The sequence below is a fragment of the Sarcophilus harrisii genome, chromosome 2 (genome assembly GCF_902635505.1).
Source record: "Sarcophilus harrisii chromosome 2, mSarHar1.11, whole genome shotgun sequence".
Lineage (NCBI taxonomy): Eukaryota > Metazoa > Chordata > Mammalia > Dasyuromorphia > Dasyuridae > Sarcophilus > Sarcophilus harrisii.
This window is the reverse complement of record NC_045427.1, coordinates 474,715,274-474,741,838: the sequence shown is the minus strand read 5'-3', so window position 1 is coordinate 474,741,838 and position 26,565 is coordinate 474,715,274. Positions and strand designations below refer to the sequence as shown.

The following is a 26,565-nucleotide window of genomic DNA, read 5'->3' as shown; positions in this document are numbered from 1 at the left end:
CTAATTATTTTCAAGATCCTGAAGCAAAGACTACTTACTGCTTTTGTGACCTCTTACTCAGCATTATGTGCTCCATCTTGAATTATTTTTTGAAAAGCCCCTTGATGCCATTTCTGACAAAAGTTTAGTAATGTGCAATACAAAACAACTTACTACTGTCCAGGACATCATAGCATACAACTTGAATGAAAAGTTCTTTACAAAATATCATGGATATAGCTAGCTTCTCTTCACTATATAAACTGTCATAGTAGTTAACCTAATTTGCCTTATCCTTGTTGCTAAATCTTGTACTTCCCAAACCTTCTTCCTGAAGGGGCTCTCTCTTCATAACATTTAACTAGAAATAAATCTTATTCTAACACTACATTTTTTTCTGTCTTGTGTTGTAGTTATATTTTTGTATCTTGTCTTCTTAGATTGTCAGACTCCTTAAGGATAGAGATTATATAATTTAATTTTATTATTAACAGCATTATTATAAATGCTAATTATTTAATTATCATTGAATCATTTGATTGAATATATAGGTGTTACATGTTTTCCATATAAATTAGTTCTTCTTAGATATTTCCTTATTTCTTACTGGTTAGTTGACTTTTAGTAGCATTCAGAACATTGAAAATATTTTCAGTCATTCTTAATGATAGAAAATTTTGTATCATGTAAACAATGATTTATTCTGAATTCTGTTAGCATTTCTTGAGTTCCTACACTATAAGTATCTTATATTTATGTTAAAAATTATCAGGCCACAATTGATTTTCTGGATTTGATCTCCTACTTTTAGAACTAACTTTAGGCCTTTGGAGTATCCTACATACCTAGTAGGATTGTATGATTAGCAGAATATTACTTTGTCTAGTGTTAAATGCTAACAAAGAAAAGTGACTAATGAAACAGGATGTTATATAGAAATAGTTATGTGTAAGATGGTTATAGCTCAATAGAAATATCTTCCAACTAGAATCAACCTTTATTTGAGATAAAATTTTGTTTACCATCTGGCTCAGTTGCTATCTTGCATTTTAAAATGGGTGATTAGGTCCAAAGAACATTGGGAGAAATAGGAATATTTCCAAAGTATATATTCAAATAAATGGAGTTGTTTCTTTGGCTACCATAATTGAAACTGAGAACAACTCTTTAGTTCTTAATCCCTTTCCATATATTTTTTGACATATAGGCTTAATTTTAGAAAGCCCTTCCCAAGTTTGGACAGGGTCATGCTCATTGATAGGAATAATGGACTAGTATCATACTCTATAAAGTATTGTAGAATTGGTTCCATAGAATGATTTTTTTTTTTAGTGATACTTATCATCCCAGCTACTGAGGAGACTAAAGCTAGTGGATTCTTTGAGCTAGAAATTCTGAACTGCCATGGGCTATGCTGGCCTGGTATCTGCACTGTATTAACGTGGTGAGCCCTCAGGATCAGGGGCTGGGGCTGGGGCTGGGGGAGGGCAAATCAAGAGCTAGCATTATAGTGAGATTAGCAATTAAATATCTTTGTGCTTTGGAGAGCTAGCTGCATAAGAACTTGAATTAGGTATATTGCAATAATTTGGAAATAAAATCCTGTACTCTGATTCATCCACATTAGTATAATGATCAGATAATATTTTATAGTTACTCTGGTTTAAAATATAGGTAATCACATTGGCATATAATGCATGTTAATTTAAATTGAACCTCATTTTCTGTTGACAAATGCTTGGTTTTCCCTGAATTGGCATTTTGTGATTATGCTTAGTTGGACAATTGAATTGTGTGTGTGTGTGTGTGTGTGTGTGTGTGTTGGGGGGAGAGGGGGGAAAAAGGGGTAGGAATCCTGTGAGTGAAAAAGGATAAGAAGAAAAGGAAGAAGAGAGGACAATATTTGCCTTTCTCTTTCCAGAACAAAAATATAATGTAAACAAAATATAGTACAGATGAAATTAAAGTTTTCTAAGCAAATTATTTGACATTCCTAACTTAACTTCTAATTACTTTCAAGTTTCTGGAATAATATATAGTGGACTTGGAATGGTCTTTGAAGTATTGTTACACATTTAAATACTATCACACCATGTTTGTGTTACTTTTGTTATTTATATATGCTACCCAAGAAAAGCCATGCAATGGATCTCATAACATTAGATAATTCTCTTATCACGGTTAGGTATGATATATGAGGACTCTCCTCAAAATTTTAAAGGAGAGTAGGGAGAGGGACAGAATTTAAACATTTATCTTTCTTAGTAATTATCACTGCTGGCAATTATATATTAACATCTATTGTTTAAATGCTTCATCTGTGCTGGTCTTATTGAGGTTTCTATCTCATATAAATACAGATGTTTACATTGGATTGCCATTTCATTCAAAGAAACAAGATTTAAATTGTGGGGGTTAAAGGAAGAAATCATGATGTAGTAGAAAGTATATTAAGTGACTGCAAGTCAGGAAGTAAATTATAAACTCTTTGAGAGTAAGGACTCTTTTTTTTTTTTTTTAACTCATTTTTTCCCTCCCAACAGTACTGGGTATTTTTTAGTAAATACTGATATTGATGAAGATCTAATTAAGGTAAGAAAAACCTGTTATCTTAGAAATATAGAAATTACCAAACTATCTTTAAATCTGAGCTGTCCTTGCTAAAGGCTCAGATTAAATTTCTTTGTTGGCATTGTTTTGGTGTTTTTGGTGTTTTTGTCAATGAGGCTTTGGGGATCTTCAACTACTGAGAAATTTTAAAGCTCTTAGTTAGATAATGTTTTTGTGTTTATAAAGTAAATCATGGGGAAGGTGGAGTTTTGAGAATATGAAACTAGATTTCAAGGGAGTGTGACATGGACTGTTAATTTTTGTAAGTTTATTACTAATCACTGATGGGGTTAGAAGTAGAAAGAAAATTCAAATAAAAAAGGGCTTGTTGTGAAAGAAGTCAATTTTTAGCTTGTTAATCTTATAATTCCCAGAGATTATTTGTACAATCTCATGATTATCTAGTTTTGTTCATTTGGTTCCAAGGGAATTACAAACTTTTGAAACTATCTTAAAATGAATTCAATTTATATGCATCTTTTAATTATGGATGGGTGACTGCTCTCTAGAGACTACCAAATGAGTGAAGAAAGTATCTTTGTCCAGACTAAGAAGTCATTTCCTTTTTATGTAATTCTATTAATTTTCATAATTTCAAGCCTTCTGTTTAAAATAATATTGTCATAACTAAACTTAGTATTACATGTTTTAAACTATCTGCTGAACAGAAGTTGAATTATGATTTCTAGAAAGATTGGAGAGAAGGATATCTTGATGTCTTATAAAATTACCTTTTGCCCATAGGTGTTGGAAAGATCAGTCACTTCTTATTTTTTAGGCATTTTAGTTTACAAAACCTTACTTATAACAATAATGTTTATAGTAGTAATTATAGTAGTAATAATTGTACCTTTGAGTGAAAATGAGGATCATTGAAAGAATAGAAAGAGGACCAATTATAGAAAACTTGGGATTCAACACTTAAGACAGAAATGGGAAAGGGGTGAAGATGATCTTTCAAAGGAGATTAAAAAAGGAGTAAACAAATCAACCAGAAGGAAAAAAAAACCAAGATTATAAAAACCCGGGATAAAAGGTTATTAGCTGGAGGTGGTAGATAAGGATAAAAGAAAAGGCCATTGAATTTGGCAATTGATAATAATCATTGGTAGTTAAAGTTTAGTAAGATCAAAAAACCACATTGCATGCAAGGTTGAAAAAAATAAGCATGAGTCAGAAAATAGAAGCAATAAATATAAACTTCTTTTTCTAGGTGTTTGATTTTGAAAGAGAAGAGGCAGAATCAGTGGATAAAGAGAAATTGAAAATTTAGGGAGAAGAGAGTGGATTTTAAGGAGTAAGCTCATATTTGGGGAAATTTAAATAAAAACTACTGTTCATTATGGATTTTCCTAGATTTACTTTTAAGTGGGGATAATGAAGCACAAAGTGAAAAGAAATTGATCCTTTGGGGTTAGAGACCCCTGCAGGATTGAATTTGTGTGACCTCAGGACCTGTTTTAAATAAATCATCCTCAGTTTTTTGTTCTCCTTTTAAGCTCTAGAAAAATTTAGAGGTTACAGAGTGTTCCAAAAGTCTTAGGTTATTAAAGCTTAAAACTTCACTAAGATTTTTGGGACATCTTGTATAGTTGGATATGATGTAACTTAATAACCATGTAAATCTTTTGAATTTCAGCACAGATTTTCTCTCTTGTTTTTGCACAGGCTGTTCCATTATGGATGGAGGAGATGATGGTAATCTTGTTATCAAAAAGAGATTTGTGTCTGAGGCAGAATTAGATGAACGGCGTAAAAAAAGACAGGAAGAATGGGAAAAAGTTCGAAAACCTGAGGACCCAGAAGGTACATAAGTGTATGGTTTGATATCTGAATGGGAAGCAAGCAACCTAGCTACCAGCTCATTGAGTATTGCTTTGTGTTGACTCACTTTAACTCTTGGAGACTCTTATTATCTGTAAAATGATAATTTGGTCTTAATTGTTGCTAAGATCCTTTCCAGCTCTATTAGTTTGTGGTCTGTGGCATGTTTAGATTTAGCAAAACATTTGGAAGTCTCATCCTTTGGAAAAGGCTGTGATTATGTGATAAGTAGAATTCAGAATTGGTGGAATAACAGAATGCAGAACATGATTTCATGTTAACTTGGAGGAAGATCCCAAATGTAATTTTCAGGACTCTATCCTTGGTATATTTTTATCATTGACTTTATTGCAAATGACTAAAGCTAGCCAAGGAGAGCTAAATATGTTGGATGACAGATAGGATCCAAAAATTTTTTAAGTTGAGAATGACAGGCTAATAAGATGAGATTTAGCAATGGCAAATGTAGTCCTACATGAGTTGGAAAAAACCAACTCTATACATTCAAAATAGAGGAGTTGTGGCTAGAAAACATTTTCTATAAAAAAGGTAAATTTGTAAGTTTTTTGAGTTAGCAATTTGAAATAAAAGCCTAAACAATAGTCTTCTCTTTGGCTTCCTGGAAAAAAGTAGAGATTTAGAACATAGGAAGTAATAGTCCCACTGTCCTGCCCTGATCAGATTACATCTAGCATAATTTTTCGGTTCTGAGTGCCACTTTTTAGAAAAAAGGAAAAAAAATAAAGAAAATTGGAGTATGTCCAGAAGAAAGTGATCAGGATAGGGAGGATTAGAGATTGGAGAATATATCATATAAGAATCAATTAAAGAAACTGAGTATTTTTATCTGCAAAAGAGAAAAGTTAGGAGAGCACATGATAATCTCCCTGAATAGTATTTTTTTCCCAGTTATATATAAGAATAATTTTCAACATTAACTTTTATAAGACTTTGAGTTCCAGTTTTTTCTCCCTCCCTTTCTTCCCAAGAAAGCAAGCAATTTGATATAGGTTATATATGTATAATCATTTTAAACATTACCATAATAGTCATGTTGTGAAAGAAAAATCAAAACAAAAGGGAAAAACCCTGAGGGGGAAAAAATAGTATGCTTAAAATCCACATTCAGTCTCCATAGTTCTTTCTCTGGATGCATATGGCATTTTCCAACATACTTGGAAACTGTCTTGGATCACTGTATTGCTTAGAAGACTTAAGTTTGTTATAGTTGATCATCAGACAGTCTTGCTATTACTGTTGTATAATATTTTCCTGGTTCTTCTTAATTCACTCAGCATCAGTTTATGTAAATTTTTTCCAGGCTTTTCTGAAATCAGCTTGTTTATTATTTCTTATAGATTAGTATTCCATTACATTCATGTACCACAACTTATTCAGCCATTCTTCAGTTAATGGGCATCCACTCAATTTCCAGTTCCTTGCCACCACAAAAAGAGCTGCTACAAATATTTTTGCAAAGCACATGATAATCTTTAAATATTTGGAAGGCTCTCACATAGAAGAAGGGATTAGATAGACTTGTTCAGCTAGACTCCAGATGACAGAACTAGGAACAGTGGGTGTAATTGCAAAGAGATACCAATTTGGATTGATATAAGGAAAAAGGAAAAACTACTGACAGTTACAGCTATTCAAAAGCAGAATGGAATACTTTGAGCCATTGGGTTCACTCTCCCTGGAAGCCTTTAAATGTCTGGATAACTACTTTGAAAGGTTTCTGAAGGAGGGATTCTTTTTTAGGTATGGATTGGACTAGTTGGCTTCTGAGACCACTTCCAACTCTTGTGTGATTCTGTGACACAGTTTAAAAGATTTAAGATTTCTGAAACCTTAGGATTGATACCATTTTTAATTGACTTAGATTTGTACATGTTGATGGAAAACTTTATAGGCTAAAGTAATTGTGTTGGTACCACTCATTGCATTTATTCTTGGTTATCATTAGAGTTGGAGTATGATATATTATTGAAAAAAGGCAATTAAATATATCTATTTTCTCTTCTTAGAAGAGTCTTTGAAAGTAATCTATACACATAACAACAACCAAAAACCAAGTATACTTTGACAAATTTTATTTTATAGAGTTTTGCAATCTCCTGAAGTCAATCCAAGCTGCTCTTTTCCTTCTATTTAATTGTGGCTCCAACTTTTCTGTTTGACTGTTGATCCTAAATGAACACACTGGTGACAAGCTCTATAGAGTTGTCATAATGCTATAATCCGAACAAATAGACATCCTTCAACTACTTGACCTTTCCTTAGTGGATGATCAGGCTAAACTCTTTTTTTTTTTTTTTTTTTTTTAAATAGCCTTTTATTTACAGGTTATATGCATGGGTAACTTTATAGCATTAACAATTGCCAAACCTCTTGTTCCAATTTTTCACCTCTTACTCCCCCCCACCCCCTCCCCCAGATGGCAGGATGACCAGTAGGCTAAACTCTTTTGAGCAGTCTGTTTCAGGAGATGCTGCAAAATTCTGGGGCACAGCACAACCAGGTCTGTCATTCACAAACAGGAATATCTGGAGGAACTCACCCTTCCACTCATAATATTAGCTAATCACTCATATTTATATATTACTTTAAGGTTTGCAAAGTGTTGTTGTTTTTTGACATACATTATCTCAAATGCTTCTCAACATTGCTATGAAATATGGAAAGGGCTATTGTTAATTTCGTTTTATAAATGAGGAAACTAGGTCAGAAAGGTTGTGGTTTAAGATTATAGATCTAGAGTCCAAATTTGTTACCTTATTTTTATAAATTAGAAAACTAAGCCAAAGTCGCACAAATAGAAAGTGCCAAGGAAGATTTGAAACCTGATTCTCTGATTCTAGAGTCAGTGATGTTTTCAGGGTGTGAAATGAAGATGTTGAGGCTGGGCCAAAATGTAGTGGATATGAGATGCACTACTTCATCACCTTTTCTGCAACTTTCAACTTTAGTATTTTTCCTGGAGTCATATGGCTAGTGGTTTTCTGATAGGGAAACCTATCGCTTGTCTTCCTTATTACTGATGCTGCACTTCTTTGAATTCCTTATGTAAGAAGTTTCACTACCATTAGAAGGTAGTGGAGTAGTGGATACAGCTATATTATACTGTCTCTAATCTTACTTTTTTTAAAAAGAAACTATTCATGATACAAACAGATGTGAGGCTCCTTGTGAGACTTTGGTCTCTGTCATTCCTTGAACCCTAGTCTTGTTTTTTAAAAATAAGTTTTATTTTGCCTTTTGTTTTTTAACCACAGACATCTCCTGGTTACCCTCTTCCTGCCACCCACATGCACTATTTCTCATAAAGGAAAACTGCTGAGTAAAAAAAAAAAAATCAACTCGGCCATATTTGTTGAATGATGCATCATTCAGCATCAATAAGTGATTCACTTCTCTAATCAAAGGAAGAACCAATATTAGTCATTACATGTGATGTAAATTCAGCTTTCTTTTAGTGTTCTTTGTATGATTATAGTTATATATTTTACAAGTAGTTATTCATGTGTACATACACACACATATACACATCACACACAGGTATGCCTGCTTTTGGTTTCTTTCTGCTGTACAAATTCATGTAATTCTTCCTTTGTTTCTTTGAATTCCTTATAATCTTCTTATTATATAATAATGTTTTATTACATTGCTTTAATACATTTGTTCAGCCATTCTCTAATTAATGGACATTTTTCTTTCCATTTCTTTGTAGCAAAAATGTTGCTAGGAATATTTGTTATATATGGAAATTAAGTCTTTGGTTTTTTATCTCTTTAGAGTTCATGCCCAGTCATTAACATTGATAAATCAAACAGTATAACAACTTTTTTCACACAATTACAAATACTTGTTTTCAAAAATAGTTGAACCAGTTTTCAGCTCTATCAATAACAGATCAAAGTACTCGTTCTCTCATAGTCCTCCAGCACTGTTTCTACCATTTATCATTTTTGTTCCATTGAAAGATATGAAGTGAAACCTCAGAATTGTTTTAATTTCTATTTTTCTTAATAGTAGTGATTTAGAGCATTTTTTCATATATTGCAGATAGATTCTTAATAAATGCTTCTTGATTGATTGATAGTTGTTGATGGTTTGAGATTATTTAAACAACTTTTTCATAGATTCCATTTTCCAATGTAATTGTTGTCTGTGTCACATATCTTGAAGTTATTCAAAGATCATAGATCATGTCATAGATCATGGTATCATGGATCTAAGTGGGATATGGGATCTTAGATATCATCTAGTCCAATCCTTTTATTTTACAGATGATAAAACTTGAGACCCAAAGAGGGCATTCTTCCACTCTACCCTTTTGCTTCCCCAAGCATCTTCCCTTTAGAACTTACAAGATTCTGCCAAGTTCTTCACAGAATTTCTTTATTTTCTTATTTTAAAAATGTTGACCTGTAAGGTTCAGAATAATCTTAACAGTTAATTGAATGCTTATATTTATCTTGAATATTGTTAGGTAGATTGACCAAAAATCACTTTTTTCTTGTTGTTTTCAGGTGCATGATTAAAATGTCACTTCAGGGTATACTTTTTCAAGGAGATCCCTTCACAAGTCATTTCCATTTAGCTAGTTTTTTTAACTTTTATATCTATTTAGAGCAGTAATGTCAGCAGTAGAAATCATAGATTGAAAACCAAAAGGACCCTTAGAGATCACTTAATAGTCTAGTCCTGTAACTGGAAGCCATGGCCCAAAAAAGTTATTTCATTACCCAAGATCACTAAGTTAATTAGTGAGAAACCGATTGGATTTTTAAATCCAAGTCCTTTGACTCCAAATCCAATGCACATTCTAACACACACAGAATGTTCGTTAATTTTAATATATCAGTTTGGTCATTGGATATAGTGAACATTGAAAGTATGAAAAGTTATGTTAACATTTAGTAGATTTTCCCCAAGTAGCACTTTTCCATTGTCACCATGATAAGAGATACAGAGGAATGAAGACTATTTAACACACCTTTTTGTTGCTTTCTAGCCCTTGGTCTCTCCAACAGGCTAGTTATTAGAAAGAAACCTAATTTCTTTCTGGGCCTATATACAAAACCTTTCCAGTTTATTGGGATCTTTCAGAACTTAGATTTCCATAGCATGGCCTTTGAGACTAATGTCACCTCCATTCCATATAAGAGCCTCCTTGAGCACTGAAATCAGTTTTGGTTTGTTTGTTTTTTTTTTTTTTTGAAGAAATTTTAAAGTACCTTTGGATTTTTCTTTCACTCTTTTCAGAATGCCCTGAAGAGGTTTATGACCCTCGATCTCTGTATGAAAGACTCCAGGAACAAAAGGACAAGAAGCAGCAGGAATATGAGGAACAGTTTAAATTCAGTAAGTCTGAGAAAGTTACGTAACTCATGAGGTTTGGTCATTGTCTTGTGCTTGTTTGCCTCGTGATATTTTGTATCAGAGATTCCATAATAATGTATGACTAGTTTACAGCTTTCAAAATCTCATTTAGAAGGAAATGAAATCTGTGGCCTTTGACATTCATACAGTATTAAACTTTTTTTTGTTTTAAACTCAAGAAGTCCAGTTTAATCTCTGTATTCTATCATGTTTCTGCACTTATATTTGGTAATAAAGGGGCAATAGAATGTTTTTGTGTCATATTTTTTTATTCAGAGAGCACAGTCATTTACTACTTTCTCCTCTAGAGGATCTGCTGTTCATTAAAGAAAAGGCTTTAGTTGATAATATTTTCCCTTTAATTTACTAAATATGCCTCATTCTAATTATTTCCTCAGAAAACATGGTAAGAGGCTTAAATGAAGATGAGACAAACTTCCTTGATGAGGTTTCTCGGCAGCAAGAGCTAATAGAAAAACAACGGAGGGAAGAAGAACTGAAAGAACTGAAGGAATACAGAATATCCTTTATACTGAATGTTGAACTATTGAGCCTTGAGTCTCAGGGAGTCAGAAAATAAATGTCTTTAAGTTTCAAAAGTTTTTGTACAATTAGTAGTGAGAAAGGACATTGGTCTGGGAATCTGAAGACCTGAGTTCATCCTAGCTGTGCATCTAAGAAATTAGGAAAGCCAAAAAGACCCATTTCCTTCTCTCTGGGGCTCAGTTTCCCCAGGAGGGATTTAGACTATTTGATGAAATGTCTATTTTAGTTTGACATTAGTATTTAGAAGTTTCTTGATATCTCATATGGTATTGTGGGAGAGCAGGTAACAATTTCAGACCTCACTGTGACTAAGTTGAACTCATGCTTGTAGTTGTGACATGTATTTTACATACTTTGTTAGTGAATCATTTAAGACCTCTTTTTAGTGACATTCCCAATCACTGGTGGTATTGTATCTGCCAAACTGTGAACTAAAATTTAAATGACAGAGATATAATACAGTCCGCGATGAACAAGATACAAAAAAATTGATATCTAGTTTTATGACATTGTTTGGAAACATACTTTGGAAGTTTTAGGGGTGTTTACTCTTGATGGATATTTTGGATAATTCTGATTGTCTAGGAAAGGGATGAAAAGCAGATCTTTCAATCAGCTCATAGATATTACATTAATAGTAAAAACGCTTACATAGCTGGATAGATGTTGATATAGGAATTGAAGATTAGATATCTGCTTATCAAAGCTCTAAATTAAGAGGGTTTGTTTTTTTTTTTTCTTGGATAATTTTCATAACATTTTTCCTAATAATTCAGATTATAAGTAATTTCCCTTAGCTTTGATATGTTCTTACATAAAACAATTTAGTTTGGGAGAAAAAAAATTCATAATATTATATTTATTTAAGAGTAATTTTTTTATCTTAAAATTTTATTATATCATTTGTTTTTACTTTATATTCATTTCCAAAGTGAAAGAAAACAGTTTGGCAAAATCATTTAATACATCAACTAAAAAAGATAGTAGAGAAATTGTTCCCCATAGTTTTTCACTTCAGTCTCTAGGACCAAGCTTGGTTATAATTATAGTGTCAATTTCATTTTTTTGTTTCCATTTACATTGCTATATTTATAGTGAATACTGTGTATGTACTTAATGCTGAATCAATTCATGTCTTTGTAAATTTCTCCATATTCATTTATTATGATATATTGATATTTCATTAATTTTGGGGGGGAGGGGGCAAGGCAATTGGGGTTAAATGACTTGCCCAGGGTCACACAGTTAAAAAGTGTTAAATGTCTGAGCTCTAATTTGAACCCAGGTATCCTCTTGACTCAAGGGCTGGTACTATATCCACTGCCCCTTGTAGCTGCCTTCATTAATTTCTTATAAAAGAATTTGTTTTAGGCATCCCCTAATCTAAAGATAGCTAGGTGATGCAGTGGATAGAGCATTGGGTTTAGGATCAGGAAGACTCAATTTCCTGAGTTCAAATCTAGCCTCATTCATTTATTAGTTGTGTGACCTTTGGCAAGCCACTTAACTCTGTCTCAGTTTCTCATCTATAAAACGAACTGGAGAAGGAAGTGGCAAACCAGTATTTTTGCCAAGAAAATCCCAAATAGAGTCACAAAGAGGCAGATTATACTGAGACCACCAAACAATAATAAAAATGTAAGGGGCCAATTAGGTATTGTATGTTGTAAATGGATAAAGCATTGGCTTTAAAGTTAAGAAGAATTGAATTCAAGTCCTGCCTTATACATTTAGCATCTTTGTATTATAATACTACATTTATAGTCCTCGGACATTTCAAGCTCTTCTGGGAACAGTAAGCAAGGTCAATTTCAGTTTCTCCTTTTTTTTTTTTTTTTTTTTTTTTTTTTTTTTTTTTTTGGCTGAGGCAATTGGGGTTAAGTGACTTGCCCCCAGAATCACACAGCTAGGAAGTGTTAAGTGTCTGAGACCAGATTTGAACTCAAGACCTCCTGTCTTCAGGGCTGGTGCTCTATCCACTGTTCCACCTAGCTACCCCTATTCATTCTCTTTTATTCATTCTCTTTGAGCTGCCCCTCAATTTCAGTTTCTTCATCAATAAAATGGAGATAACAACACCTGCTTTAAAAGGTCTGTTGAAAATACTATGAAAGTTTTCAGTTCATCTTTCTAGGATCATGTCCTTACAATTATCAATGTGGCTCTTCAGCACAAAGTATTCGAGATGGCATAGGTATTTGGACTATGAATACCCTTTATGGCATCATAAAAGTGCTTTGGGTTGTTATTATCAGTGTTTAACTGGATTTCATTGGCCTTTTTACTGACCCAAGAATCCTGTATCTGTATAAGCGTCATTTGCACTTTCCTTTTGATATGGAGTTAATGCTTTCTTCTTAGAGATTTATGAACTAACTATCCTGCTAGTAAACCCTGTGGAATTGTTGTTTTAATTTTAGCAGCTTCTGAATTTCCCTATCATTTTATCAAACCAGTCTTGATGTTAGCAAGTATTCTTGCCCAGAGAAGTAGACATGGCAGGATACACCAAATTTCTAAAAGCTACTCACTTCTTTTCTGCTCCACTGCTGCCAATTTGTATGTTGGTTTGGCTTTCCCTACAAGTTAGCAATTTCTCATTCCTGCTTGGAGAAGTGCTTTAGTCTGTTGACATTGTATTCTGGTTGTCATTTTACCTTGGGGTCTCTGCTTTTTTGTTGAATGTGGAAATTTAGCTTGGAGAGGATGTCTATGATCAATCTTATCACTTAGCACCACACATTACTTTTGTCATTTTTACAATCTGTCTCTTCTCCCTACATTGACATAGTCTGTTAAATGCCAGTGTTTGCTGCAAGGGTGTATCTACAAAGTTTTTAATTGTGTTTAGGGAAATAGGAGACAGTGTTGGTAATGAGGTCATGAGATGCACAAGTTTTTAGTAGTAAGTGACAGTTGCTATTGCTGTTTCTGATTCCATTCCTCCCAAGGGTTTCTTATCATGTCTGGTGGTCTGTGCCTGCTTTTTTTAAATTAAAATCATCCAGAATCATAAGCTTGTCCTCTTTAGACACTGATGATTAGGGTCTCTAGATTTCATAAAATTTTTCTTTGACCTCATCAGGATTCATCATGGTGGAAGCATATGCACTTATGCTGGTGGTATGTTGCTTTCCTGCAAGTAGCAGTCATATCGCCATGGGCCTGTCATTCGCTTCTTTTGGTAGACACACAAACTTGTTGACTAGATTAGTTTTAATTGTAAAACCTTCACCATCTTCACAGTTCTGCCTTTCATTGTGGCCACTCCTGAGAAACATGTATCTAGGTCTGACTTTGGTTAAGCTGCCTTTGTTTTCCAGGGCTTCATTGCTCATATAAAAGCTAACTGAAATCTTCTAGGTTATATGGCAAGAAAAGATTATCTCTCAGGAGTTCAAAGATGTCTACATTGTCCATTTCTATAAAGATGAAGGAGATAGATTGTATGATGAGGAGGCAAGAAAGAAGTGGGGTCCTCTCTCTTAGTCACTGACAGCAAGATTCTTGCTAGAGTCCTCCTTAATAGGCTGATCCTTCACCTGAAAAATGGTCATCTACCTGAGAGCTAACATGGCTTCAGAAAGGGCCAAGTAATAGTTTTCTGTATGACAACTTGAGGAGAAATGCCAGGAGCAGAATAGAGATCTGTTCACAATGATCATTGATCTGAGCAAGGCTTTTGATGCTGTCAGTTGTTGTTAGATCTTGTAAAAAATTATGGTAAAATTTGGATGCCCAGGAAAGTTCATTGGTGTTATACCTCAGTTTCATTCACAATGACACGTTTGTCTGAGTCTGGAGAACAGACGATGCTCTTGCACTTTCCCAGTCACCAATAGAGTGAGGCAAGATTGTGTGCTTGTTCCCATGTTTTATAGCTTGACGTTTTCTGCAATCAGCTGTAGTTGATGTCATGACACCATCAGTGAGGACAAAAACAGCAACCAAGTCAACTGCTGCACTGAACAATAAATTATTTAATTTGAGAAGACTATAAGCCAAGACTAAAGGAGGAAAAGTTGGTGTTTGATTGATTGCACACTCAGTGCAATTTCTAAGACTTAGTTGCAGCAAAATATGGATTGATTCTCTATTGCTTGTGTTAATTTTGGCTTATTTGACCAAGAAAACACAGATACACTAGCCAGCACAATACCAGCCATTTGTGGAACCATCGATTATAGCAAATGTAGAAATATTAAATGCTGTGGATAAGTTTAGTTACCTTAGCAGTAGACTTTCCAGCAATATCTTACATAGATTCTGAGATTGATGCACTTGTTGCCAGAGCTAGCTTAGTGTTTAGGAAGCTATGAAGGAAAGTATAGAAGCTCTGAAGGAAGAGGTATTAGATTGCCGAATAGATTATAGACTGAAAGTCTACCAGAGCCATTGTGCTGACCTCAATTGTTATATCCCTGTGAAACCTGGGCAGTCTTATTAGCGCCATATCAAGAAACACTGTTGCTTCCATTTAAATTGTTTTAGGAGGATTCTGAAGATCATCAGCCAGATAAAATAACGGACACTGGGGTCCTTTTCTCCAACTGAACTGCCAAGCATTCAAACACTATTGCAGAGAGCAAAATTCTGTTGGATGGCCATGTTGTGGCCAAATGTATATTTGTCTGAGAAACTTATTTTATAGAGAATTCATACAAGACAAGCACTTATATGAAGGCCACAAGCAATACAAGGACATTCAAGGTCTCTGAAGAACTTTTGAATCAACTGCTTGACGTAGAAGACATTGGCAAAGGACTGCTCAGTATGGCATCCCTGTACCAAAGAAGATGCTGTGCTCTTTGAAGCAGAATTGTAGTAATTCCAAAGAAAAGTTAGATGTGTAAATTTAGAGGCATCTCTACTCCAAATGTTCATGTGGATTATTTGTTCCTGAACTGTGGTAGAGCCTTCCAAGCTTATATTGATCTGATCAGCTAGACACACCCTGTATCTTGACTCCAGCATATTGATGTCATTTTGGTTCTCTCTGAGAATGAGGGACAACAACCAACCAACTTGAAATCTGAAGTCATATATAATTCTTATTTATAAATGAGAAGACTTGTTGCCTGTGACATCCATGTATTAGTAAAAGAAACACATTAGTGTACTCTTGATGGAGCTATGAATTGGTCTACCCATTCTGGAAGGTGTTTTGGAGCTCTGCTTCCCAAATCACTAAATTGCCTTTTGACTCAGTGATACCAGTTTTAGACTTGTACCCTCAGAGAAATTAAAGGAAGAAGAAAAGAGCTCTTATGTACAATAACAGTTATAGCTATTCTTGTTGTTATAGCAAGGATTTGGAAATTAGTGGAATGCCTGCCAATTCGGGAGTAGCTGAGCAAATTATGAGCAGTGGAATATTATTGTGCTGTTAGAAGCTATGATGGGGGCAGCTAGACACGGGATAGAGCACTGGCCCCAAAGTCAGAAGACTTAAGTTCAGATGCGGCCTCAGATACTTAGCACTTCCTATGCTGTATGACCCCAGGTCACTTAACTCCAATTGCCTCCTCTCTCTCCCCCGAAAAAGAAATTAGTTTCAGAGAAAACTGAGAAGACATAAAATGCAGAGTAAAGTGAACAGAACCAGTAGAATCATAAAGTTATAAAAAATAAAAAACCTTTGAAAGACCCTTTAAGAGTTCTGATTTAAGACCCGTAGTGAAATAGGCTGACTGAGAGAGAAAGACTTAAGTTGCAGAATGAGACATACTTTTTTAGACACAACTAGTGTGGGAATTCTGTTTTTTATTAACTATGCATATTTGTTACAATGTTTTTTTCATTGAGAGTGAGAGAATTAGAATTGGGTAGGCCCACCCCATCCTTCCAAAAAATAAAAAGGGCATCATTCAAGCAGTTTTTTAAAAAGGCATAGAAGACAATAGAAGGAAGATTATTAAGGCAACACAGACAGGACAAATTTGTTTTTTTTTTTTTGTTGTTTTTTTTTTGACAACTTTGAAAGCTACATTTACGTGTTGATTTTATTATATACATAAAAGGAAAAAGCAAACTGTAAGTAATAGAAATTCAGAATTTCATGTGCAATTTACTTTTTATATTCCTTTTTGGATGTGTTCATATTATTTGGTATTTATTGAAAAATAAAAATGAAATTAAATACAAACTCTGCCTCAGAGAATTAGAGCAACTAGAGTTAGTGTACCTGTTATGATTAGATCATATTTACTGTTTTTCTTTACTCTTAGCAATAGAACTAATTTACTGTTATGAGATTATATATGTAGTCTACATAATTCTCAGTAAAGAAGTTAATTGTAATGAACTTAAGCAAATAACCCTAGTGATGAATTTCATCTGTGTATTGAGCACTAGATGTCACTATTGTTCCATTTTATAAAACTGATTTAGCTAAATAATTTCTGGGAGAGAGCAGAAAGAAAACTAAAAAATATTTGTGATTTGTTCTCTGGAAAACATAAACAATTCAGTTATCAAGTATCTAATGTTGAAAACTTCCTGCATTACAGCTGAAAGATTTGCAGTTTAAAGACAAGAAATGGTCTATAGATTTGCTTTATAAACATTTATGAATGTACAATTTGGCTAGACTTAGCATATTTTATAAATTAATGTTTTTCCTTTTTAAAATTAAAATTATTTTGTTATATTTTAAGTGCTGAATGGTCTCCCTCCCTCAACCCTACACTAGAGAAAGCTACCATTTAACACAACTTAATAAATATGCAAAATCATACTAATAATGCATACTTCCTTTTATCAGTTCTTTCTCAGTAGTGGATAGCATCTTCCTTCATAGGTCTTTTATTGTTGGTCAGAATAACTTGTTGATCAGAATTATTTTTTGAATAATAATCCTGTTTACTGTTTGTTGTGTGTGTGTTTAAAATCACCCAACTTATTCAAGTATGGTGGTATTCCATCACAATCATATGTCACAACTTATTTAGTCATTCACCAATTGATGGATATTTCTTCAATTTTCAGTTCTTTACCATTACAAAGGGAGATACTATAAATATTTTAAAACATAGAGGTTCTTTTATTTTTTTCCTGATCATCTTGGGAAACAGACTTAATAATGGTATTGCTGAGTCAAAGGAGGTATATACAGTTTTATAACTCTGGTTATAACATCAAATTGTTCTCCAAAATAATTGAAACAGTGCATAATTCCACCAAGAGTATTATGTTCCATATTCCATCCAACGTTTGTCATTCTCACCCAATCTGATGGGTGAGAGATAATATCTCAAAGTTGTTTTAATTTGCATTTCTCTAATCAATAATGATTTAAAGCATTTTATTAGTAAATATAGTTTTAATTTCTTAATTGAAAAAATTGCCTATTCATATTCTTTGACCATTTATCATTTGGGGAATGACTTATTCTTACAAATTGTACAAAATTGTACAAAATTTAATAAATGAAACCTTTATCTCAGAAACTGTCAGTAAATTTTTTTTTGCCAGTCTTCTCCTTTATTTCTAATTTTAGCTACATTGTTTAAATTTGTATAATTAAAAAAATTTTAATATAATCAAAATTACTAATTTTATATCTCATAATGCTTGCTCTCTTTCTTGCTTAGTCATAAATTCATTCTCCTATCCATAAGTCTGATAGGTAATCCATTCCATATTTTTCTAGTTTTCTTATATCTCCCTTTATATCTGTCATTTATCTATTTTGATTTTATCTGGGTAAATGGTGTAAGATATTGATCCAGATATGGATCAATTAGATATAATTTCTGCCAGTCTGCTTTCTAGTTTTGCAAACAATATTTTCTAAATAGTATATTCTTAACCCCAAAGCTTAAATAATTATATTTGTCAAATACAAGATTATAATAATCACATACATATATGGTATGCCTATTCTGTTCCACTGCTCCACTTTTCTATTTTTTAGTTAGTACCAGATAATTTTCTTAATTATTGCCTATCTAACTAACAGCTATACAACATACTTATTATATAGTATTGCTAAACCTCATTCCTTTACATTTTTTATTAATTCCTTTGATATTCTTGCTCTTTAGTTCTTCCAAATGAATTTTTAAAACATTTTTTTCTAGCTCAGAAAAATAATTTTTAAGTAATATAATTGGGATGTCTCTGCCTACCCACAAACAATTACTATTTTCTTATTTAAATCTGACTTTATTTGTATATAAAGTGTTTTACAGATTTAGTTCTAGGGTTTGTCTTGGGAGTTATACTCCCAGTTATTTTCTGCATTCTGCATTATTTTAAATGGGGCATCTCAATATCTCTTCTTGCAAGGTTTTTTGTTGATGATTTATGTGAGTTTATTATATATCCTACTACTTTGCTAAATTTGGTAAAATTGTTGTAACTAATTTTTTTGTTGAATCTCTAGAATTTTCCAAGTATATTATCATATTTTGCAAAAAGTTTTATTACCTCATTTTCCATTCTGATTCCTTCAGTTTCTTTCTTTTGTAATTGCTATTGCTATCATTTCTAATACAATATTGAAAATTATTGATGATAATGGGAACCTTATTTCACATCTGATCTCATTATAAATAATGGTTTTATTAATGGTTTTATATCGATGTTTTTTATTATTTTAAGGAAAAATCCATTTATACTTCAGCCTTTATGTGATTTTAATAGGAAGGAGCGTTGTATTTTGTCAAAAGCTTTTTCTGCATCTATTGATAATAATATGATTTTTGTTAGTTTTGTTATTGATATAATTGATTATGTTAATAGTTTTCCTTATGTTAAATCTCCCTGCACTCCTTCATCACTATCTGGTCACCATGTATAATCTTTGGGATGTATTGGTGTAGTCTTCTTGCTAATATGTTAGTTTTTATAAAACTTAATTCAGCTACATCTAGTTTCCCTAAATTCTACCTCTTGTCTATGGAGACTCTTTTAGGAAAAACCATTTGTTCTGTGACTTAGCAAGAAAAAAACAATGTCCTTCCCACAAGTGTTTTATTGCTAAGACTTCTAAGTGTCATGCATTAAATATTTTGGGGATTTGGGGGGTAACGTTGGATTTACTCAGTAGTTAATGATTGGAAATTTGAGGTAGGATTTAGATTTTATGTAATTTTCCCCCCGGTTCTATTTTTTTAAACCAAGTGGAATGGTGAAATGAGAATGGTTTAGAGTGAAAAGGGGGAAGGCTTTTTTTCTTTTTCTCTTACTCTGTCAGGCCAGGTAGTTGTTATATGCTATCAGAGCATTTGAAACTCAACTAGGATGAGCTGTCTTTCTTACTTTGACTCTTTTGGATGCCTTCTTAAGCAGGGAGGCGGGGGGAGTGGGGAAATCAGTCTTCTGAAAGTCATCAGGATTTTTTTGTTTGTTTATTTGTTTGTTTTGCTTTTTATTTGATCCTTAACCTTGAACTCACAGCACTCTTGCCAAAGTTGGAGTATCTTCAGATACCAAAAAGGAAGGAGAGAAAAAATTGTCTCTGAAACCATTAGAAACCAAGAACAAGTTTTCTCAGGCAAAGTTACTGGCGGGAGCTGTAAAACACAAAAGGTGGGGGTTTGCACATGTTACAAATTGTTCCTTTGACTTCACAGATGGAGACTAAGAGTGACAGTTAACCTGAAGCTAGCCTCTTATGCCGTCTGTCCCCTGAATCTCTTATCTTCCCTCCAGACTCTTTGCAAGAACAATAGCTCTTGGGATTGTATTCTTGATTTTTGGTCCTCTAACATCATGCTCCACTAGATACCCAGCCTTTGTAACTACTTGGGAGCAGGGTAGCAGAATTGCATCCTAAAAAATAGTACTGCCTTCTATCCACAGAGTAAGGCAAAATAAAGATCCTTTGATATACTGTAATGTGGTACTTTAGACACTAAGGTGACTGAGTATTAGGTTATGTCAACCTGACAAATCAAAGTATTGATGAAGTATGATGATGCTAAGTTCTATTTTGTCTGTTTTATAAATTAATATGTATTACCATTTGATCACATGTTAAAAGGAAGTGGATTGAAGCTGCTTTACTTTCTAGGGGAAAAAAAATCTTAACATTCATAGCAGCATTTCTAACATTTAAAAATATTATAGTAATTTTTTTGAAGCTGATGTCAATGAACAAAAGGAATATATCAGAAAAAGTATATCATCACTGTTATGTTTAGACTATAACATAAATACTGATCAGTGCATTTTCATTATTTAGGTCTATATACAAGTTAACTGAATCTTTGTTTATTTATAATTCTAATTTAGGAGAGAATTCATTTTAAGTAAGCTTCATTCACAACTGTTTTGTGTCGTATAGTAGGGTATTTTCTATTGCTATAGGTAATGGATTAATCACTACTTTTGCTTCTAGAATTTTTGGTTTGCTTTACAGTATTCTCATAATGATGAGCCCCTAGAAATAAGAGGAATGGCTTTCATTGAATGAATTATTTCAATTTTTTTGGGCCCCATAGAAAAATTTTCAGAAGGGCTCATCTTACTTTTGCTTGTAGCAAAATGGAAAATATTCCCAGTGATGTGCCAAAGAAACGAGCCCTTTGCATATTGTTCCCTTTTCAAAAAGGATACTTCATACAGCATGGATTCCCTTGACCTGGGAATTGGTCTGCTGGTTGTTTTCAGAGCAGTGGTGTCACACTCAGAAAAAAAAAAAAAACAACCCTATTCTAAGTTTTAAAATGTAATGTTATCTGTGTTTTATTTTATAATTATTTTGTTAAGTATTTCCCAATTAAATCTAATTTGGACCTGCACTCAGAAGTGTTGCAGTATTGCTCTTTAGGCCATGTTTGACATCGGTAGTTTACAGCTTTTTGTATGCTTTTAACTTCTCAATGGATAGGGAAAAATCTATCCATTGTATGAGTAGTACATGAATTTTTGATAGTTGTGATGAGAAGAGAAACTTTTTAGCTTTATGAAGGATGTTCTTTAGTACCTGACATATTACCACTTACCTCCATATTTTATAGGTGCAAATATAGGCCTACTTGGCCAAAATGAATAGATTTTGTAATTAATTTATTGTGTATTAATATAATTAAAATATTAATTTTATACTTAATTTATAATTCTTTGAGTCCAGTAGAATTCACTTTTTTCAAGAGCTGAAAGGAATCTTGTCCAGCCCTCTTTTTTAATTTTTTAAATTAAAAATTTTTTCAAATATCAATAATTTATCTTTTCTGTTCCTTCCTTCTTCCATCTCTTCCCCTACTATAAAAGGAGAAAGAACAATAATGGCCTTGTAACAAATAAGCTTCATCATGCCAAACAAATTCTTCTTTTGGCCATGTCCAAAAATGTATCCCTTTCAAGAGGTGGGGTAAGCACCTCCTATACTTCCTCTTTGTACCCCTGGAATCATAATTGAGCATTATATTAATCAGAGTTCTTAAATCTTTCAAAATTAATGCAAAATTGATATTATAGATTGTTCTCCCAGGTCTGCTCACTTTGCTCAGCCTTTGTCCATACACATCTTCCCAAGTTCTCTGAAATCATGTTTCTATACTTCTTTCAGCATAGTATTGCAGTATGTTAATGTACCATAATTTGCTCAGCCCTAATTGCTATGTTTTCCCTTAGTTTTCCAGGTCTTTGCCATCACAGTTGCTAAATATATATATTTTAAAAAATTTTTTTTGATCTCCTTGGGAATAGGTTTAGTAGTGATATTGATGAGGCAAAAGGTGTATATATATAGTTTAGTAACTTTTGAGGCATAATTGCAAATTGCTTTCCAGAACAGCTATACTAATTTGCAACTAAATCAACAGTATATCCTTATACTTGTTTTCCCATAGCCCTTCCAACATTTGATATCTTTGTTTTTGTCATCACTTCCAGTCTGATAGGTGTGAGATATAACGATATGGAACATTTAAAAATAAAGAAATAGAAGCTTTTCTTCCCTTGAAAACTACTTTATATCATATTTTATCAATTTATGAAATGAGGAAAATGACTTTTTTATTTTTTTTATTTTTATTTTTTATTTTTTTATTTAATAGCCTTTTATTTACAGGATATATACATGGGTAACTTTACAGCATTAACAATTGCCAAACCTCTTGTTCCAATTTTTCACCTCTTACCCCCCCCCACCCCCTCCCCTAAATGGCAGGATGACCAGTAGATGTTAAATATATTAAAATATAACTTAGATACACAATAAGTATACATGACCAAAACATTATTTTGCTGTACAAAAAGAATCAGACTCTGAATTATTGTACAATTAGCTTGTGAAGGAAATCAAAGATGCAGGTGTGCATAAATATAGGGATTGGGAATTCAATGTAATGGTTTTTAGTCATCTCCCAGAGTTCTTTTTCTGGGTATAGCTAGTTCAGTTCATTACTGCTCCATTAGAAATGATTTGGTTGATCTCGTTGCTGAGGATGGCCTGATCCATCAGAACTGGTCATCATCTAGTATTGTTGTTGAAGTATATAATGATCTCCTGGTCCTGCTCATTTCACTCAGCATCAGTTCGTGTAAGTCTCTCCAGGCCTTTCTGAAATCATCCTGTTGGTCATTTCTTACAGAACAGTAATATTCCATAATTTTCATATACCACAATTTATTCAGCCATTCTCCAACTGATGGACATCCATTCAGTTTCCAGTTTCTAGCCACTACAAAAAGGGCTGCCACAAACATTCGTGGCACATACAGGTCCCTTTCCCTTCTTTATAATCTCTTTAGGATATAATCCCAGTAGTAACACTGCTGGATCAAAGGGTATGCACAGTTTGATAACTTTTTGAGTATAGTTCCAAACTACTCTCCAAAATGGTTGGATTCGTTCACAACTCCACCAACAATGAATCAATGTCCCAGTGGAAAATGACTTTTTTAAATAAGTTTGATTCTCTATCTTATATATGGGAAATGAGACTTTTATCAGAGAAACCTGCAATTTTCCTCTCAATTATCTGTTTCCCTTCTAATGTTAAGCTGCATTGAATTCATTTGTACTAACTTATTTTTCCTCATCTCTTCTTGTTACTATTGAATCAAATGTATTTTTGTACCAAACTTGTTATGGTATTGTATTTGTATATTTTACTCTTTGGCTAATTGAGAAGAAAGTGAGCACAAATTCTGTTTGTGCCCCCAATTATATAAGGTAATGTGTAATATATTATATATAAGGTAATAAGCCCCTTTCCCGTTTTTCCCCTTTTCTTCCCTAGTGTATCTTTTATTTCTCTTCCCTTTTTAAAAAATCACAAAACATCACAGAAATCATTCTCAGGCTCTCCATCTTATTTGATTCGACTTCTATGGCATTATAGTTCTTAGGAGATGTTTCTGTGATCCCTTGTCCCAATTTTTGCCATTAAAATCTAAATACTTTTTTCTTATGTTGTCTCTTTCCTGATGTTTACCTGTAATTACCTTTATTGTGTTTTTCTTTATATCCATTTTTGCATCTTAAAGTTTCCATTCATCTCTTGTCTTTTTATCAGGAATTTGTGGAAGTCCACTTTTTTCATTATATTTCAGTTTTGCTAGATTCTTTTTGCCTTTTGGATTGTCACATTGCTCCTCCTTTATGGTTGTAGCTGCTTAATCTTCTTGGCTTGACTGTTACTCTTTAGTACTTTAGTACTAAAAAGTAATTTAATCCTCTTACTTTCTAACTGTTGTATTTTATCTTTCATGTGGAAACTATGAATTTTGGTTATGATCTTCCTGTAAGTTTTCATATGGGGGTTTTAGGAGATAAATGACCAATGGATTGTATTTTTATTTTTCTCTCTGTGAGAGATCTGGACAATTTTATTTCATGATTTCTTGAAATATATCTAAGTGCCTTGTCCCCTTTATTTTTGGTTCTAGCTTTTAGGTAGTTTAGTGATTGTTGAATTATCTTTCCTTAATTTGTTTCACGTCTATTGTATTTTAATATAAGGTACCTTACATTTTCTTTTCTTTTTTTTCAATATTTTGATTTTGTTTTAATATTTCTTGTTATCTCATGGTGTCATTAAGCTATTATTGGTCCATTCTAATATTCAGAGCTTCTTTTAGTTAAGATTTTATACCTTTTATGCTAAGCTAAGTCTCTTTCCAAGTTTCTTTTCTATGGATTTCATCTCTCTTTTAATTCTTTCATTTAGAGCTCTATCTAATTAACATCATTTTAAATTTTTTAAAAAATCCTTTCATCATTTCTTCTAGAAATTCTAATTGAACTTGTGGCCAAGCTGTTTTCTTTTGAGGATTTGTTTATAGGTGTTTGGAAATTATTCATCTCTTCTGGGTTTGCTTCTTGGACATTCATGGTATCATAATAGCTACTGATCTTGGTTGGGCGAGTCCCATATCTTTTCTGTATAACCCCATAGTTGGAGCTCTGGGTTTTGACTTAAAGGTTTAGTTCCCTCTGAAAGATGCTATGATGCTGGTTTGAACCCAATTCTTAGCTCTGGGCGTCCTATTCTGCCGCAAAATGTGGTGGAAGAATCATGTATAATGATGAGGACTTAGGGATTATGTGAAATACAAGTCTGATTATATGGCTTCTAAATCTCCTTCATTGTTTTCAAAAAGAGGCTATCAGTGACTATTTTTTGATGTATTTTATTAAAATATCGCGAAAAGGACTACATTTTATAAAAGTTGGTAATGAAATGGAAACTGAAATATTGAAAAATCATTTATCTTCAAATCTAAAAAAAAATTGACTAAATAGAAATTCTTTTATATCCATAAATCATACTGTATAACTCAAATAATATAAAAAGAGTATCTTCTATTTAAAGATAAAATTACTGATCAAGTAAAATTCACAAACTACCTAAATTATATGAACAATCTAAAAGCAAAACTAAGTAGGGAAGAGCCCAGAAAGTTGGCTCTTCAGAGTTGTTAGTTACCTCTTTGAGTAATGTTATTTTTGGGGTCAACTCGGGTTTCTATTTCTATCCCCTTTCAGTGTGATTATCTTGTCTAGAATAGCAAATAGTACTTTTAGTAGGAGTTAAGATGTACCTCATCTTTTTCCTAGCAAATTATATTTTTTCACCAAGTTTTTCACCTTATTTTTTTTTTCTGTGAAATTTGACAGGGATAATTAATGTAAAGTTGTGTGTGTATATGTAAATAATGTATATGTAAGTGACTACCTTGTGTTTTATTCTTTTTGTGGTTGATTAAGTTTATTTAAACATTTATAATTTTTTCTAGCTTGTGTGTCATGCTGAATGTGATTAATTATGGTTTTTTTGCCATGAAGATGGGATTGCTTAAGGAATACTTTTAACGTTTAAAGATTTTTTTTTTAAGTTCATCACTTATGGTGGTCATACATCTGCAATTAACAGTATAAATCTTTTCCTTATGAAATCAGAAATTGATTCATGTTCTTATTTTTTAGTAATTATGACTGAATCAGTCATATTTATCAAATCTTAGAGGAGCCAGTATGTTCTAATAAAGAGTGTTGGATTGGGAGTCAAAGTATTTGAGTTTAAATCCTCTTGTCACTTATGACTTGTATTATTAAAGTTGCTTTCTCAAGCTCATCTATGACATGAGCAGATTGGAAAAGATAGCTTCCAAGGTCCATTCTAGCTCTAAATCTGTGGTCTTAGGAAATGTTTATTAATTGGTCACTGATGCCTGAAGTTGAAGCTACAGTAGGAAAATTAATTTGATCCCTTTTGCATTTCATTGAGTCTGTACTGATTATTTTTAAGAAACATTTTTGTTGATATCTTTTTTATATAATCTACATTTTCAAATATATCCCTGCTCTCTCCATTCTTCCTAGCAGTGAATAAAAAAAAGAAAGAAAACAGTTTGGCAAAGCTAACCAGCACATCAAAAAGAGTCTGTTGTTATTATCTGCAATATTTTCACATTTCTTGTTCCTTATCTTTGCTAAGAAAAGTAAGAAGTGCCTTCCCATGCTTCTTCCTACAAATCACTTTAGTGACCAGGATTTTTTGGAGTATTTACATTGGGTTATGGTTCTTACTTTTTATTCACTATGCTTTGGGGCAATACCAATACTGGTAACATTTCTTTGTAGTCCTCTGTTTTTTCAAAAAGCTGCATATGTGTTTGGAGTTCTTATGACCTCTTCTTGGAGGCTGTAAATGAGGGCATTGACCTCATTTTCTAGTGACATGAAGTGAGTGTTTTTTGTAGAATTTATCAGATACACTTCATCTTTGAATAGTTGTTTAGTAGGTCTAGATATTCTTTAAA

At 32.9% G+C, this 26,565-nt stretch overlaps 1 protein-coding gene across 8 annotated transcripts in view; it reads left to right on the top strand.

Moving 5' to 3' along the window:
• The window catches only part of PSME3IP1 (proteasome activator subunit 3 interacting protein 1), a 38,356-nt gene that overhangs the window by 3,470 nt on the left and 8,321 nt on the right, over window positions 1-26,565 (top strand). For 3 of the 8 annotated variants that reach the window (XM_012553845.3, XM_012553842.3, XM_023494225.2), the window contains exons 2-5: window positions 4,258-4,395; window positions 9,682-9,780; window positions 10,197-10,318; window positions 19,745-19,878. In XM_012553845.3, the coding sequence (XP_012409299.1) occupies window positions 4,269-4,395; window positions 9,682-9,780; window positions 10,197-10,318; window positions 19,745-19,878 (482 nt within the window). In that variant the 5' untranslated portion in view covers window positions 4,258-4,268. Of the gene's footprint in view, window positions 1-2,522; window positions 2,572-3,802; window positions 3,887-4,257; window positions 4,396-9,681; window positions 9,781-10,196; window positions 10,319-19,744; window positions 19,879-26,565 lie in introns of all 8 variants that reach the window. The other 5 variants (XM_031954553.1, XM_031954554.1, XM_012553843.3 and 2 more) reach the window with 3 other exon arrangements.